This window comes from Protopterus annectens, chromosome 12.part0 (genome assembly GCF_019279795.1).
Source record: "Protopterus annectens isolate FY-2018-M chromosome 12.part0, PAN1.0, whole genome shotgun sequence".
In the NCBI taxonomy this organism is placed as follows: domain Eukaryota; kingdom Metazoa; phylum Chordata; order Ceratodontiformes; family Protopteridae; genus Protopterus; species Protopterus annectens.
Window position 1 is genome coordinate 1,046,510,567 of NC_056746.1, and position 18,859 is coordinate 1,046,529,425.

Genomic DNA, 18,859 nt, shown 5'->3' on the forward strand with positions numbered 1-18,859 from the left:
GGTGGCCTGAAATTGATTAGTGGCTTGTGTGACTGACCACACTGGCACAGAGAATTAACACATCCATCCGGGGGGAGGTGAAGGGTGGAGATAACCACACACACTGCCACTATCCCTTATAAAAAAAAAAAAGAGTGGCAATACAAAGGGCCTGGGGGTGGGCGTTAGGCTCACCAAGGCACCAAGGTGGTAGCCTTCACTGCAAATGTGCTGAAGCGTGTACTCACAAGGAGAGAGTATTTCAGTCATTACAGTGCCATGATCCACATGTTCCCCCACCAACTAATGGGGTGGAATTAGACTCTCCAAAAGCTTTCATTGCCAGAAAGCTGTTGACAGCACAAAGCAATTCCACTGTTGTCTAAATGGTGGCCCCTCTTGGATGAATGGACACACTCTAATCAAGGAAATGCTCGACTGTCAACAGGGAATGAGAAATAAATAACTTACAAAAACACTTATCAGAGCTCTTTGCAAATTTTCTTCGGGTCAGTTCTCTACTCATTCATCTACAACTGTATCTTCCCCATACATTTTAGCTTTTCCCACAAGCTTATTGTAAAGCAAGACCAGAAACCTCATGAAAAGAATTATAGAAATTGAGTAAACTGAACTTTTACTTTGTTTTCTGCTTTATATCCTTGTGAGAGTTTTGTTTTCCCTTACCCATTATTTGTCCCCACAAATATGCCAGACTTTCAATTTACATTTTTCTGAAGATTCATAAGGAAGGATTTTAAAATCAACACTTCTAAAATCAATAGGCAATTCATACTCAGTTTTTGATACATGAACTGTAATAAGTATAAAACCTGTTTGTTGATTGACTGGGTAATCTTATTGGATTCATTAGAGATATCTCGAGGTAGAAAGATCAGGCAGCCCAAAGAAAATCTCAATCAGTGCCACATAGTATGCAGGTGAGAGCTTATAGGATTCTAACCCAGGTCTCCATCTCATCAGCCCCATATCTTAAAACACTCTGAAGAGTGTATTGGTCCACTGGAGAATACTAAATGCATGGTGTAATAGAACATATAAAATTGAGAATTATAACTCTTGCTTTAACACTTCTAAAATCATGCTACATTCCTGCATGAAGGTGAAAACTAAATACTTTATTCTTCTTCTTTACACATGCACTGCACTGCATTGCACGTATAAGCTACCATGTAATCTAGTTTAGACCCAAAAATAAGAATAAGTGGAAGGCAAAGTGTAAACTACAACCAGCATTTACAAGAGTGGAGAATTGCTTCCTACTTGGTCCAACTGCCAATTCCAATGATTTTCTAAGTCCATATCCCAATTTGCATGCATCCATTGTTTTACCTATAGGAGAACTGAGAAAGGAAATGAACCATAAATGAATCTATCAGATGGACACAAATCCATTATCACATATTAACATTATTCACAAATATGCCTTTCTGAGCATACAGACTCTGCTATGGAATTCTCACAAACAGCCAGGTAAAAGGAACTGAGCATTGGACAGAAATGAAAAGTCATGGGATGACCAAGCAACACATACTTTTAAGGTTTAGAAAACTATATAAAAAGATACATGGCACTGTTCAATAGGCTTACCTAATGTTACACCAGTGTGAGCGATTATCCAGAGTTAGCACAGGAGCTTCACCCCTTGCCAAACTAATTACAATATCCTGGATAACATTTTCTATTGCTTGAAGTACATCAGCACTGTGCATCACAAAAAAGAGAAATCATGTTTAGATATTTACTGATATCCAGTAGTAGAAGCATATCTGCATTTTTCTGTATTTTCACATTTTCAAAAACCAAATAAAATAACATTGCGCCCTTCTATTCTGTATGTTTGTTTAGTATAATTCTGCAACTGCTGTTTATCTATTATTTCTTAATATTCTCCTCCTTACCAATACTCTTCTCTGTAGTTAATGCCCTTCTTAATTTGGTTATTTCCCTTGTCTCACCATTTGAGATACTCTGACTATACCTTCACACCTTCACTGAAGAAGACCCTTTCTATCTTTAATGTAAGCCATTCCTACTCCATTTTGTGTGTCACTGCCTCTTGCTGCTAAACAGTTGTCTCTCTGAAAGAAAGACAATTTGTTGTTTACCACAAAGAACTTGGAAATACGTTAAAATATCTGTCATATCTCAATCAACTATCTTTCCGAAATGCTGTGCATAGTGGAGCATTTTAGCATTTCCTCAGAAAGACTATGGTGGAGAGGCAACATTATTAGCTGCCCCTCCTTGAACTCAGTATTTTTTTTTTTAGAGAAGTGGCTTCCAAAAGTGCCAACTGTGCTGCAGACAGTTTCTCGATAATGTATTCCACAGTATCATCACCTAAGTCTGTCTAGTAATATTGTTGACCTGGTAGATTCAAGCAACCCACTTGCTCCCCCAATGCCCTCTGTCATGCTTTTGGCACAATTAGATGACTATATAAGATTTCCAATGACCCATTTTCTCTTTGGTAGCAGCAGTGACATACCACCAGTTACACACACTACTCTTGGATCTCATAACAAAGTTTTAGCACCTCACTACAATGAAGCATAGTTATAGACTTGCATATACCTTCTTCCATGCTTAAATACCACTGAGTTAGCTTCTACACAGATCTGTCCTTCCTCAAAAAATGCTACTTTACATTTAAACCCTTAGTGCTAAACATAAATGTTTTATAGAATAGACTCAGACTCCAGCAGTACTTTCTGCCTCCAAGCAACTACTAACCCCATTTCAGAGAAAATTTTCTATGCTACCACCCACTCATACCTCTCAAACTCTTACAGCAAGAAGTCTAGACAAAAGCACAAATAATGGAAGGACACCTTTAAATACTGCTCTTACAAACTTAGAAAGTTGATAGAATAACAGGTTTTGTATTAGCATGAATTTTCTGAAGGATATGAAGTCTGAAACTCAAATCTGTGCAATTATTTTCTGACTTGCAGACCAAAAATATGAGGCAATTAAGAGGTATGCACCCACTGTAATATAAGCTCAGTCAGTAGACTGACTATTTTGCAACCACAAAACCCACTCACATATGAGCATGTGTTCATAGGATGATACTAGTCTATTGGCCCGGAGGCCCTTACAAGCCTAGCCAAGAATTTTGCCCAAGTTCCCTCAAAGCCAGCACCTGTTTCCCCTGTCCAGCAGGGACACAGGTGGGATCCCAGGGGTGTCTTTTCTGTTTCCCATCCAGTCGTTCAGGTTCCTCTTAAAGAGGAAAATACAAATTTGGTTTCCTTGAAAACAAAGCAGAACACATCCACTATGATCTGTTTTTATGGTCACCCAAAAAGATTCTAATAGGTCCTTACCCAAATGAATCAGTACCACTTCAGAACTTGTGGGATTCAAGATATTTAGCAATCCTTTCTTTCATTAATAATTCGGTTTAATTACTTTTTTACTGCTGTCAGATTATTTACTTAAGGTTACAATCTTTTCACACTGTAATGTAACAGGACTGCATTTGTCTTCCTTGAGACGTCTTATAATACCCCAGTGACCAATACATTACTGAGTAGGGTCACTAGTGATATTGTTAATACAGCTTTTATTTTAGCTTTCTCATGGCCCTTAGCAAGTCCAGTTCCAAATCTAAGCTGTCCTGTCCAGTTCCAAATCTGCAAAGTCCTTCAGGATATACACCTCTATAAATGGTTTGTAAGCTTTCATCTTTTCTCTTGTCATGTGTCAGCATTCATTTGTCTTGTCTACATACTCCCCCTCTTCTTATATCTCTCAGTCTCTATCTTGTATTTTCTATTTTTGCCTATAAGCCCAGGTTTTAGACTGTCCCCATTCTTGATTCCCAGGACATTCTTCAACTTTTCAGTTGGGCTTTTGCACATTATATTACTTTACCCATTAAGGGCTGAGTAAAGGATACATTTTTACTCCATGTGTGATGAATGAACTAAGATCTTGAGGTAACTTTATTTTTTTTTTTTTTACTAACCTGAGGTAACTTTATTAAGGTAAGATGCACATCCTGTGTCTCAGTCGTCTTTCTTGGCCAAATAATATAATAACTAGTAAGACATGATCTTATTAAATAAAGGTTATCCATTCCTCTCAATTCTCCTTCTTTTTTTCTTCTTTCCTCTGCATGTAGTTATGTCTTCTACATGGATATTGTTTCTGTCTGTATGGCTCTTGACTCTTCTTAAAATGACAGTGCTCACTTTAAGCCTGGTCTATTGGCATTGCAAGGATTAAGACCTGACTATCATCCAGGTGACAGAAGAACATTTAATGTTTTAGGCATCCACTGAAGTCTGATGTGGGAGAAGGAGAGAAGAAGGAATGATGAGGCTCTGATTTCTAACCTTTCTCACGGGGAAGGAACAGGGATGATGTGCTGGTGAAGGCTGCCTTTTTTCTGTAGCCCTAGTTTAGGCTCAGGAAGGCTGCTGATCCATGCAGATAGACAGGTCAAAGGAGGGACTGCTGCTCAGAGCCTGGGCTGGGGATATACTCCGTGGCTTAGCTCACAACTGAAAAGCTGGCATTCTAAGTTAGCAGTAGCGGTGGCAGTTTTCAGGTTCACTCTCCTCCTGTCACAACCCATAATCAGTTGCTTAAAAGGGGGGCTGATGACCAATGCTATACAGGTAAAATGTCCGGGTGAAGGTGATAACATCAGTCTGTGGACTTCGGTGAAAGTGACCTGCTAGTGTCATGCTGCCATACATGGGAAGAAACCATCAAAATCTCAACCCAGTATCCAGCAGCATAAGAACAAAAAGTTCTCTCATTACCCAATGACATAGACATTTACCTTTTGTTGATGCTCTTTAAATTTTTTACTCACTATTGTTCTACTGCACCCAAGTTCTCACACCTATCTATATAATGACATATTTTTTACTTTCTTTTTAGTAAGATTGCCCTCTGAAGCCTCATCATTTACACTGATGCATTTCAGCTCATTCACTACTATTTAGCAGTCACATATTCCAAAGTTCTACAATGAACTACAAAAGGTAACTATTGTAGGCAATGTTAATACATTAGAGCCACAATGCATAACATACCTCTTAGGTTCAAAGTACTTTGGGTTGTCTTCTTCATTAGCTCCGGTCAGGTGTCGAAGATCTTCCTCTTCCACTACTGAAGGCTCTCCTGGAAATTCTTCAGTCTCATCCTGTGAAGTTGCATTCTGACATCCAGACATATTTAAGCAATCATTTAATAGTGAAGACATTTCTATACAAACACAACAAAAAATTAAAATAATAATGATATTTTAAAAATGTGTAGTAAAGTTAAAATTAAAAACACTTGACATTAAACACAATTTAAATATGAAACATAAATGTTTTATTGACTTGACTTTGAATGAAAGAAAAGTTTTAAATACTTTTATTCTGTATTGTGACATTGAAGTAAAAGCTGCTGACAAAGTTGGAGGTATTGTTACAATATGCCAATGAATATAGTTATGTTAGTAAGATAAAGCTAGCAGATAGAAATGCCCATAATGTTATTAGATGTCATGACCTCTGAAAAAATATGCAAACATGTAAATAATGTTTTCCATGCCTTGTTTGTCAATGGAGAGACAAGCAATGATCTGAATTATTTATTTGTTCCTGTGTTTAAAATTTTTATTATTTATGGTTTACTTAAGGTGTATAAATGGAAGAGAGGCTAGACAATCATCTTGTGTTCTCTACTTGTTTAGTAAGCCTCCTCGATGGTGGCAGCTGTTCATCAATACATAAGTTGTCTGCAGCTTGTCAGCATGGATGGACTGAAGATATGGAAGTACCCAGTTGACCCCCATTAAGACCTACTGTCTCAGTAGGAGAATGGGTAACTCAGCCATTCATTTTATATATGGGACATCATGTAAAACACTATATGATCTGCATTAAAAGCTATATGAAGTACACAAATAATTTTTATTGAAATTATCAGTGGTGAAGAATGATGTAATAATGTAGTCAGTTTTGTCACTTTCAATGCTGAATCACTGTATACTGTTAGCCTGCACCAAGAAGAAATTGATGCAGTTTATGAATTTTTAAGTATTTATACTATTTGTAATAATGATGAAATTAGGATAAGTATTATGTTCTTAGTTATTTATTGAAAAATAATGATTTTTTTTGTTTGTTTTGGACTGTTTGTATTATAAAAAGTTTTAAGGTACAATCATGGGTTTAGCTGTGGCTTCATGTTAAGCTAACATTTATTTGGCTTGGAAGAAATGTTTGTTTACGCTGCCAAATCATTTAATTTGCAGTTCTCTATGATTTATACTCAAGAAAGAATTAATTTAGATAATGATTTGATGAAGGATATAATAAATGGCAAAGTTGATACTTGTATTTTAAGGAAAGAGGGGATAGCAATATATTTTTAACAAGAGACAGCATGCATCCTACACATGTATTTTCTAGTACTAAATGCCTCAACTTGCATCCAAGAATAACTACAGATGGTTAGACTAGAATTCACTGTAATGTAAATTATAAGGAACAGAGTATTTTAAGCAGAGGTTAACACCGTGAGATTAATGAGCATGTTCAATGTGTATATGAAAACAGAGTTAATAAAGCCATACCACATTTTGTCAGAATTTGGGGATATTTATACTATACTATATGCCAGGACAGAAAGACAAAATGTTATAACAAATACCTCAGGTATCTTAGTAATATGTGCTATCATAAGAATAAGAAATTGACCTATTTTACCAGCTGTGACAGAAAATAAGGCAACATGAGATGCCAGACTGTATTTTTCTTTTAAGTTTTACTCTAAAGTGTTTATGGTGCATTTTTTGATAAGATGATAAAATGAGGTCTACTTGATAAGAAATAGTATGACAAAGAAAGTATCTTTATGTGCCATAACACAGCATGTGTGAACCTATTAAAAGAACAGATATTTTTATACATCTGGAGACAGGGATGAAATATAAGGCTGTACATTATTATTTTATGTTTATTTAGTTAACATTTGTTTACCAGGAAACTCTGACTGGGATACAGCCCATTTTCAGTAGAGGCCCGAGGAGAAATGCTTCAGACGCATGTCTTTGGAATGTGGGAGGAAACTAGAGCACCCGGAGGAAACCCACAAAAATACGAGAGAGAAATGCAGACTCTGCACAGAACGCACCCCAGCCAAGAATCGAACCGGAGAACCTCTTGGTGTGAGGAGACAACGATAACCGCTGCACCACTGCACTGCCCTAATAACTGTGCAGTTTGTTTGAAATGCTCATGCTTCTATGTGAACAAAACTAGAAGGTAAAAGAAAGCATGAGTCAGCAGTTGACGTAAAATGAATCGGATACAAATGCATTACATAAACATATAACTGACAATGTAAAACATTTTAACTTCCAGGTCCTTGAAAGTATAGCATATGGTAAAAAACATATGCTAGTGGAAATGAAAGAATTATATTAGTAGATTGCTTTGAATGCAGTACCATCACCACAGTTAGATAAATCCTTGTCAGTTAAAAGTGTTTTTGAAAATAAGGCCAATGATTTTTTTAATTAACTGGTAGCTTCTTGTAAATATGGGCTACCTCTTGATGCTGTTAGATCTGACAAAGTCAAACATAATGAAAACTTATCTCATTTTGTGACTCTCACTTTTATTATTTTATTTTGAATACAATGTTCTTTTAAGATCATTTTGTATGTTTGGTTGTTGGAGTTACTAATTAAATCCTTGCAAGTGAATTTGTATTTATTTAGGGAGTTGGTGCTTGGCGCTTTTGATTAATCAACCAGGTATACTGTTTGGGCCCATACAGGTACCATTTCTAGCCTGACAGAGTAAAAGTAGAACATGTCCCATAACGATCTTTGAGGAATAAAGAGACTTGGGAAATTTTTGGAACTTCAGTGACTATTCCTTTGTGGAGTTGGAATCTGAAAGTATACTAGTAACATCTTTAATGCTGGTGTGAGTAATATCATAATGAATAAATTCAGAGCACTGATAAGTGTTTACCATCATGAATACATTTAGAACATTGATAAGTGTTATTTCTTAATCATCTGATGTAGTTACAAAGGATTTATGATTAAACATTGCTTCAGATGTTAATTGTAATTTCTGTTATGTTTTGATTTTCCTTATAGTAACTTTCAGATTTTTGTTGGTCGCCTCTTAGTCTTTAATGTGAATAGATTTTAATTTATTGCAGGCCTTAATTATCTTTATTCTTTTACTATACAGTTAATTTATGACGGCATCCCATCAAGATGGTTTATTTTTAAGCTGCACAATAAATTTGGTTCTGATTGAGACCAGTTGGTTTATGTTATCCGTTAGATGAAAGTAAAGTTCATTGGCATTACTGAGATATGAGGCTGCCTAAGGACTGGAAATCTTGCAGCTGAATTTGGACAGCATATAATTCTAATAGGTTTGTCTTTTTAAAGACCTTGAATTCAGATTTGTGTGCTGTGTTGGGTTTAAATGTCCTAAAGGAGAATAGATCTGTGAATAGATCTGATGAGAAATTAAGATACTAGAGGAGTAGTACAAAGTGAGGACAATATCCAAAAGATTTTTGCCTTTTGTGGTCTGATTAACATTTTGCCCCATGGATAGAAAGGGGTTCATGGTTCAGATTTTGATACTACAATGTTTATGTTTTTTTTTACTTGCCTAAGTATATTAGTCAAACTAAAAGGAAACAAACAATTTTATACATTATTCTGCCTAATGGAATACAAGTTAAAGTAAATCTACATATAGCAGTATTTAAATATGAAGGTGATCTCAATTAATGTTAATGGGTTGAATAATAAATGTAAGAGACTAACATTATTTGGTACTTGTGCATTATCGCAATCAGATTTTGGAGGAGGCATGATTGTCAGACTTCTCAGCCAACAAGTGGATGTCATATTGAAAAGGAGTGGTCAAACTCCAAATTACTTTTGGATCACACTGGTTAAACAGCAGGAATGGGAATAACATCCAAATTCCTCTACTTGTTTAGGCTCAACTCCTGTTCCTGTTTAGCAACTTCAACAGTAACACTAAAGACTTTGAAATATAGTGAAATGCGTGCAACATTTACTTTTAAGGCTTGGTTACCTGTTTACAGTGAGACTGATTTACAAAATCGATGTAGTCTTACTGTGTCTGCCTATAGTTTATAATATTTACAGCAATTTGACACCTATAATTTGCAGCTCTGTGGTGTTGTATTATTTGGTGTCACATAAGAGAATACATACTTTAAGAAAGTCAATGTGGGGCTTGAATATGCACAAAATAGGTTAGATCAAGTGGGGTTTGAGCAGAAAACAGATATTTGGTTATAACGGGGGAGGGAGGGGGCAGAAACAAGAAACAAAAGATGTATCAACGGAAAGGTAAAGGATTTTGGAGGTGTTAACTTAATCACTGCTGGAGTTAGCATATGAAAACAAAGGAAATGACAGTGCAGGGTCTTGGGAGAATGCATCTTTTTCTGTACTGGTCATATCCCACAGACTCATCTTCACAGGACCAAATTAACCCGGTTGTAACCTACATGGAAAAGTACACACTTCTGTGACACACACACACACACACACACACACACACACACTTCCCAACACAGTCTGACCACATTTCTTGGCACAAGAAATGAGTGTAAAGCAGCTGCTCCTGAACTGAACAATCTGGTTACGATAATACGCAAGTACCATTTATTTAAATGTATTAAAACTATAAACCCACAACTGATATTTCTGCAAGATACACTTTTATTAACTGAAGACCTTAATTTACTCAGCTTCAGTGGTTATACAGTATTAACAAGTTCATCACATAAGAAAAAACGAGGTGTAATGATTTTATGGAAAAATTCTGTCATTATGTCAAAAATAATAAGCTCATATCAAGATAAATCTGTGATGCTTTGTATGTCAACTATTTCAATAAATGGTAAACTGTATACTTTTATTAACTTTTATTGGATACCTGGCTTGAGTGCAAGTATAGTTAAACAACAGTTAGAAGACGTAATCCCCTCCAAAGGGAACTTGATAATAGCTGGGGATTTCAATTGTATACTAGATGATAAAGACAGACTCGATAAATACCAGAAGGAAAACTGCAACATCAAAATCTTTAGCAGAATTTGTTGAACTATATAATCTTAAACATATTAATGAATATGCAGACAAAGATTCTCTGCATTATACGTTTTTTTTCACATAGGTATAATACACACTCAAAAATAAATAGATATATATCAAAGGAAATAACCACCTTTCTTAGCAATGTTAAAGTAATCGCTTGTCCATTAACAGACCACAATGCAATTATGTTTGAAGTAGAACTTCATAACAAACAAAAGGTGACAATCACTACAATACCATCTTATATAATGAATCTAAAAGAGTTTAAAGAATTTTATATAAAAGAATTACAACAATTTATTGAATTAAATATAAATTAAGACACTTCGGAAATCTATACATGGGATGCATTAAAAGTATACATATATGGAAGAACATTAACCTGGCACAAAAATAAAAGGAAGCAATAGGACAAGCAATTAACTGAACTTTAAAAGGAAATAGATATTATTAAACTGAATATACAAAACGGACATAGTCAATTAATTAATGATTTAGCAATGAAAAATAAAGACTATACTGAAATATTGCATCATAAAATAATGATAAAATTAGAAAAAAATCAAATTTATTTCTTATTCAGTGAATCCGAAGAATCAAAGGAAAATAGCAAATAGAACTAAGAAAGTTATTAAAATGAATCAAATAAAAGAAATATACAATCCCAACATTAATAAGAAAGTTTCAGACTTAAACAGCATACTAGAAACATTTCAGTCGCAGCATCAAAAACGGAATGCTGAATATATATGAAAATTCTCTGGCCTATGTTAAAATTGGGTCATGTCTCTCTACTTCTATAACTATTAGAAAAGGAACTAAGCAAGGATGCCCACTTTCACCTTTACTGTTTGCATTAGCAACTGAGCCTTTTGCTAACTATGTTAGAATGAACACAAATATTAAAGGCATAGTAACTGGGAAGAACCTAGAAATGAAAATACAATTATTTGCTGATGACATCCTGTTGACAATATCTGATAAAGATAAATTATTAACTGAATTATTCCAAACAATGAACTTTTTTCAAACTATTTCTGGTCTTGTATTTAATGAAATCAAAACTAAAATTGTATTAATTAACTGAAATAAAAGGGAATTAAATAATGACTTTGTTAAGTTCTTAGCACGTGATAATAAAATTAAATACCTAGGAATCTTACTAACTAGCAACACTAGAGAAACAATAAATATTAACTATATTCATATACCAAATTAAATAAAATCATTAATGCAGAAATGGAATAAGATATTTTAAACAATGGAAGATCATTTTCCCAAACTTGTTATATTATATACAATCCTTTTCCATCCCTCCTACTAAGAAAATTATACAGCAATACAATAAAATGATGCTGAATTTCCTTTGGTTTAACAATAAGCCTAGAATTGCGCTCAACAACCATTTAAAAGGTTGGGAGAAGGGTGGAATTAATATACCAGATATAGAGATTTATTCATTGGCATCTATTACTAAAATGGTTACTATATGGCTGAACTCAACCTATACAGCCAAATGGAAATTAATTCATTAATCTATATGTAATATCATTAGTAACTCAGCCCATAAACAATATAATATAAATCCAACAAAAATGTGATGAGATAACATAATATTCTATTTCGATACTTCTACCATGATTTTAATAATTTTCTACCAATGTCACCATGTTATACAATGTTATCACCTCACTTCTTCTTCTTCTTTCGGCTTTTCCCGGTTAGGGGTCGCCACAGCGGATCACCTTGTCCGCACATTGATTGGCAGTGGAGTTTTACAGTGTCGAGTTGCCAGCCCGGCGCCCAACCTTCCACAGAAGGCACACTCACACACACACCTAGGGCCAATTTAGAGTGTCCAATCCACCTGCAGCATGTCTTTGGGATGTGGGAGGAAACCGGAGCACCTGGAGGAAACCCACGCGACCACAGGGAGGACATGCAGACTCCACACAGAAGGCACCCCAGCCGAGGATCGAACCGGAGAACCTCTTGCTGTGAGGCGGCAATGCTAACCACTGCACCACCGTGGCCGCCCAATGTTATCACCTCACTAATGTATTGTAATTCATGCCATATTATTGTATGCTCTTATTCACGTATCTAATATGCTGCCTGATATATTCTGTATTATATGTTCTTTTATGTAATTACATGTGGAGCTTTTCTCCCTGGGCCTCCACTGAAAATGGGCTCATCTCTGGCCCAGTGGACTTTCCCGGTAAACAAATGCAATAAATAAATAAATAAATATAAAAACAAAGTATATAATTGTTACTGAAACAATAATACTGTTTAGAAAACATATAAACATGAACCCAGATATAAGGACATGTTTTTCATGGTTTACCTTTATAATGTCGATCCTGATACGGTCGACACGACTTGCGCGAATGCCGAAATGCGAACGTCTCCAACGTCGAATTCAGAATATGCGAACATCAAAACCTCGCCCCTTTTTGACCCATGGTAGCATGAGTGTGGAGGTGTTGCGCGGCTGGTAATGTCGAATGTTTTTCGACGTTTAAAATTTTTCGCGGTTTTGGTTCGCACAAAAGGCGTCGATAAAGTGGCATTTCGACAAAGTGCAATCGACTATTTAAAGGTAAACCATTTTTCATATTACATCCTATAGCTTGGACACAAGAATGTATAACTACTTTTAATTCAAAAGTAATTAAAGAGCTTAAAGAAAAGGGAGTGATTTGTTGGTATCAAATACTCAATGGCAATATATTACTCACACTAGATTAAATCAAAAGAAATGTTGAGTTAGATGATAAATTGTGGCTACCAATACAACAAATAAGACAGTACATCACAAATAAGCTGGAAATGATGACACCAACTTTTAAAAATAATATTACTAAGTTCATAGATCTTGTGATACTTTTAATAAATAATACTTATAAAGGACAAAGATATCCATCCAGAATTCATAAGACACTTAAAGAAATAATACCTATTGGAATTATTATAAATCAGGTTAATCAAAAGGATCCTGATAAAAATGAAAAGGAAATGATCCTTTTATCATCAAGTCTTACCACCAAGTCAGTTCAGTGGAAACTATATGCATGGAAATTCCTACATAGATCCTTTCTAACCCCTCATAGATTATAACTAATATACAAGAAACATATTGATTGATGGAGATGTAAAACACATAGAAAAGCAGATTGGGAATACGTGTTTTTGATTGTCATTCACTGAATAAATATTGGTTTGAAATTATTTCTTTCAAACAATTTTTAATGATACTTTTCATTTAACCAAGTCATTAGTTTTGTTTAATGTTCCCATACCACAATGTGTCCAAAAAGTAAAATATCCTTTACTGTGGACATTGCTTGCCATTGCATGTAAAGCCATAACAATTTACTGGAAGAATAAAGTGCCACCAACTTTTCAAGATTTCAATAAAATCGCAGTCTTCGTGTCTCGAATGGAAGTAGCGACCATAAAGAAAAGAACTGATAAGACATCATCATACATCATTTATTGGCAGAATGCTGAAATACTGAACAAAACAAATTGATCTGAATAGTCAGCACAGCATCTTAATACAAACTGCATATTGTATATAAAAACGTGATGTTATAGATTGTATATTTAGGCAATTGTATATAGTTTCTTTTGTAAATAGTCGGCTAGTTAATTATGTTATATTATTTTATGTTTCACTATGTATGGTTCAATCTATTTGAAGATTTGGAAAAAATCTTAATAGAAATTTCTTTGAGCAAAAAAAAAAAAGTATGTAGAATCCTCTTAACAGAATTCTGAGGTGAATGGACTGATTTAAGGAAAAGTCATTGACTGCCCTGGGCATAAAAGAAGGACTGGTGCGAAGAGAAAATCTGTCTCTGTGACAAAACAAAGAAAGGGGAACTGCCATGAGGGCCTGGACTTCAGAGACCCACTTGGCAGAAGTTAGAGCTACCAACAAAACAGTCTTGCAAGTACAGAATTGCAAAGTACAGGAAGCTGCAGGTTCAAAAACAGGCCGAGTCAATATTTCCAAAACAAAATTAAGATTCCAAGAAGGTGGAATGGGCTTTCTTGGGTCCTAATGTGAAAGATGCCTTTTAAAAGTTGTTTAATTTCAAACATAGAGGAAAGTGGAGGATCAAAGGGCAGACAAGCAGAAATAGCTAACAAACAAGCTTTAACAGGTGAATATGCTAGCCTAGGATTAAACAACTCACACAAATATGAAAGAACAGTAGGAATACCACTAAAAGTGGGTCTTGTTCATGTCTGTGATACCAATGAGATTTCTTTTTCCATTTTGAAACACAGAATTTTCTAGTAGTGGGTTTTCTGGCCTCCTGCAAAACCCAAAGCACATCCTCAGAAAACTTGAGTCAAAAAGGAATTAAAACCCTATCACTCACAGTCAAACATAGGGTGAGCACATGAGGTTGAATGAAACAGCCCTTGCTTGTACGAGGAGATCTTTCCTGCGAGGTAACTTGTGATGATTGCCCCAGGTCGGATGAAGCAGAAGGGGGAACCAGTGTTGTATGGGCCAAAAGGGAGTTGCCAACAAGATTTTGGGTCCGTCCCACATGACCTTGTGCAAGATCTTGTGCAACAGAGGAAGAAGGGTGGAAGCATACAGAAACACCCCTTTCTAAGAAAAAAAGAATGGTATTTACTTTCCAAGACAGAGGACACAGCACCCTGGAACAGAACCTGGGAAGATGCCTGTCCAGAGAGGAAATAAACAGATCTGTTTGAGGAGAACCCCACTGAAGGATAATGTCCAAGAAGACCTCCCCATGAAGCACTCATTCATGAGGATCTTTCCTGGATATGATCAAGTTATCTGCCACAAGGGTGTCTTCTTAGGGAATGTAAACCACCTGAAGGATCAGATGATGGCAGACACAAATTCCCAAACAAGAAATGCTAGTCTTCAAAAAAGGTAAAACTTTGTGTCTCCTTGCTTTTACATATCATATGACAATGGTGTTGTCTGTACAAACCTGGAGAGGAAACAGAACTCAGAGGGAATGCAAGGCTTGAAGATCCAATAGCAGAGCCCTAATTTCTATGATTATGATGTGGCTCTCTAGTTTTTGGGGAGACCACACTGCCTGGACCCTGAGATTGCCGGAATAGGCTCCCCATCCTAGATCTGAAGTATATGTATTGCAGCACCTAAGTGGATGAAAGAAACTGAAAAGGTAGGCCTGGATTCAGATACATCTTATGAATCTACCAGAGGAATTCATGTTTGAGACAAGACAAGAGAGGAACGGGAAACAGAGGATGACAATGTTGAAGCCAGATTATCTTTAGATACTACTGAAGCTTTCTCACATGGTGTCTGGTGAAAGGAACCATAGGAATGGTGGAAGCCATTAACCTCAGAGTTTAAAGAAACTCCCTTGCAGACATTGCTTGTAAAGAAAGAAAGAAGATACTGGAAGAAAGTTGTCATTAAGATAACTTTGGAAGGAGGAATTAAAACCATTATATGCAAGGTCTGAATGCTGCATCCCAGGAAAACTTGATCCTGCAAAGGAGTCGGAACAGATTTTTTTGAGAGTTGAGAGTGAACATCAATTTTGCAGCAGAAGCATGGTAAAGTCGAGAATATGAAGAAGTTGCTGGGAAGGAGCTTGAATGAGAAGGTCATCAAGATAGGAAAACATCTGAATACCATGGAGTCTACAGTAAGCTATGACCAGAGTCAGACATTTGGTAAAGACTCTTAGAGCTGTAGAAAGACAAAAAGGCAAAGTAGAGAACTGATAAGTGCGAGGAAGAAATTGAGAACCTTAACATTTCCTTGAGAAAGGGTGAATAGTAATGTGAAGGTAAGCATCCTTCAGATACAGCAAAACCAGATAGACCTGAGGGAGTCGCAAAAAAAAAAAAAACAGGAGCTGGAGAGAGAACAGTTTAAAGAGGTGACCCTGAGACAAGTTTTGAGAAAGAAATATCCGGAATGAGCCTCCAAAGAGCTCTCCTTCCTGGGAAAAAGAAACATTCTGGAATAAAATACTATGCCTCTCTGGAAGGGAGGAACAGGACAAACAGTTACCTGAGACAAAAGGTTCTGAAGAATTTGAGAAAAATGAGGAAGCTGAGGAATCCCTGAAAAGGGTGGAAGGGGTTTCCAAATCATGAAGTAACCTTTTTGTATTATGGTAAGGACGTATAAATCCATGGTGATCTGCTGCCAGATGGGGTAGGACAGAGTTAACCAGAGGGAAAAAGCAATCTGGTCAAGGGACATGGAAGGATAAACATCAAACAAAAGCAGCTTTGTCAGGAAAAGATGGTTTTTGACTCCTACAATCCTCAGCAGGTTTGTCCAAAAACATCCTTTTGGAAGATTTCTTACCCCTTAAGGGAGGCTTCAGTTGTCTATGTACAAACAAGACTTAGAAGGATAATTCCTTTGAAACTTAGGGAGAGGGGGATGACAAATCTGTTCAAGGTCCTGCATAACCTTCCCTTTATATTGTAAGGGTTTATAAAGCTCTGGAGCTGCAGAACCAAACAGATTCTGGCAGTACAAGGGAGAATACAACAACTTGGCTTTTATAACATTAGGCAGATATAGCAATCTAAGCCAGGAGTACCTGCATAAAACAGAACCTGATGCAGCAGCCCTAGAAGATGTATCAGCAGCATTGTAACTGCATTTGATAGAACTCAACAAAGAAATAGCAGAAGTCTTAGCTTCAGAATCAGACATGTCAGTCAAAACACCACCAAGGTTAGACAGAAGAACCAGCACAAAGCTAGGCATATGGGTCTGGTAGTTTGATAGCCTTCTGGAAAGAGTGACCTTTAGTAACTGGAGCACCTTTCTTGTAGTCTGAGAAGGACACAAACAATTGGTCAGTCTTTCTAAAGTCCTTCATTCTATGAAAGTAGAAATGTAATTGTCTATGTACATCTAGCTGAAATAGCATATATTCTGCCTTATTGCCATAGTTGGGAGAAAAAAATGGTAAGTCTATGGATTGGTTTAACCTAGATTCAGAACATACTTTAGGTAGAAAGGATGGGTTTGTTCGTAGAGACACATTATCCTATGAGATGAAATCAAGATATGTTTCACTGAAGGGGAACGATCAGGTAACCTGGCTATGTTTGGAATCAGAGCAGCCAGGCTGTCAACTTGAGGGTTTGAAGAGATGGATGGAGCATTCCTGACGCACGAGTCAGAAGGTCTGGAACTGGGTCCAGACTCCAAGACTCCTCCTGGAGATAAGGCCAAGGAAGGGGGAACCAGATTTGACGAGGCTAGTAAGGGGTGACAAGTATAAAGATCCTTCCCAAATTGCTGGCTTTCTAAAGAACTTTGGGTATCAATGGAAAGGGAGGGGAAGGCATAGAGGAGACCCGAGGGCAAATCGTGTACAAGTGCATCCCTTGGTGATTCCCCTGGAGGGGGGATTAGGGCAAGATAGCTGCTGCATTTGGCATTCATGGACATGTCAAAAAGATTACAGCAAGGCTAGCCCCATTCGCGGAAAATAATTTCCGCTATCTCTTGTTTTACAGACCACTCTTGAGGCATCAGAATCGTCCTGCTGAGTTGGTCCAAATCACGTTGGATTTCCCCGGGATGTGCATTGCTATAAGAAAATGTTGGGAGAAGGTCACTCACTGCCATACTCTCAGGGCCTCCCGACAAAGGGGGTAAGATCTGGTTGCCCTTGTTTGTTTATATAGCACACGACCAACACGTTGTCTGTTTGTACTGCAATAGTTTCTAAAGGAAGAGAGTTTTGGAATGCTTGCAACGCTAAAAAGCACCACTGTCATCACTACGATATTGATGTGCGTGGGCCACGTGATCCTGCCAAGTGCCTTGGACTGTCCTTCCCCGATAATGCCCCCCCCCCCCAATTTGGGAAGCGTCCGTGGTTATTGTGGCTAAAGGCTGTGGAAAAACAAAGGGTCAAACTAAAGTCACATGAGTAGAGCGAAGCCACCAGCAAAGGTCCTTCCCTGCAAGATTCTGTTATCATGATTTGGTGGGACATGGGTAGTTCCTGCATGGACCACTGAGTGAACAGCAGCCACTGCAGAATCCTCATGGGGAGCCATGCCAATGGAATAAAGTTTATTGTTGCTGCCATGGTCCCTAATACTTTCAGAACTGTTCTTGCTTGAACCTTCCTCTCGAAAAGTAGGTTTATGACCTGATGCCGAAGGACCTGTACCCTTTCTACGGGAAGCTTTACCATTATTTTTGTAGTATCTAAGTCTACTCCTATAAAAACAATATGTTGAGATGGCAATAAGGCAGATTTTTTCGTAATTTATTGTGACCCCTAAATGAGAGCAGAGCTTTAGTGTGGTGTTCCTTCCTTTTATTAGTAGATGTTCGGTGGTGGCAGTTAGGAGCCAGTCGTCTAGGTACGGAAACACTCGGAATCCTAGGCATCTCAGTTGAGCCATGATTACTGTCATACATTTGGTGAACACTCGGGGGGCTGTAGTGAGACCACAGGGCGAGCACGAAACTGGCAATGACCGACTCCCAGCTGAAAGTGCAAATGACTCCTGGATCGCCTGTCCATTTTTATGTGGTAGTACGCATCCTGGAGGTCTATACAGCACATCCAATCATCTTGTCCCAGAAAGGGGAGAATTGACCGCAGTGTTACCATCCAGAACTTAGCCTTTTTATTGATTTGTTTAATTTGCTGAGATCCAGGATGGGTCTCCAGTCCCCTTTTTTCTTGGAACCAAAAA

At 37.1% G+C, this 18,859-nt stretch overlaps 1 protein-coding gene across 1 annotated transcript in view; it reads right to left on the reverse strand.

The window, feature by feature from the left end:
* The window catches only part of SPO11 (SPO11 initiator of meiotic double stranded breaks), a 1,671,983-nt gene that overhangs the window by 1,530,276 nt on the left and 122,848 nt on the right, over positions 1-18,859 (reverse strand). Inside the window, exons 3-4 of the mRNA XM_044090058.1 lie at positions 5,055-5,226; positions 1,591-1,704 (exon numbers count right to left, since the gene is read on the reverse strand). Coding sequence (XP_043945993.1) covers positions 1,591-1,704; positions 5,055-5,224 — 284 coding nt within the window. The 5' untranslated portion in view covers positions 5,225-5,226. The remainder of the gene's footprint in view (positions 1-1,590; positions 1,705-5,054; positions 5,227-18,859) is intronic.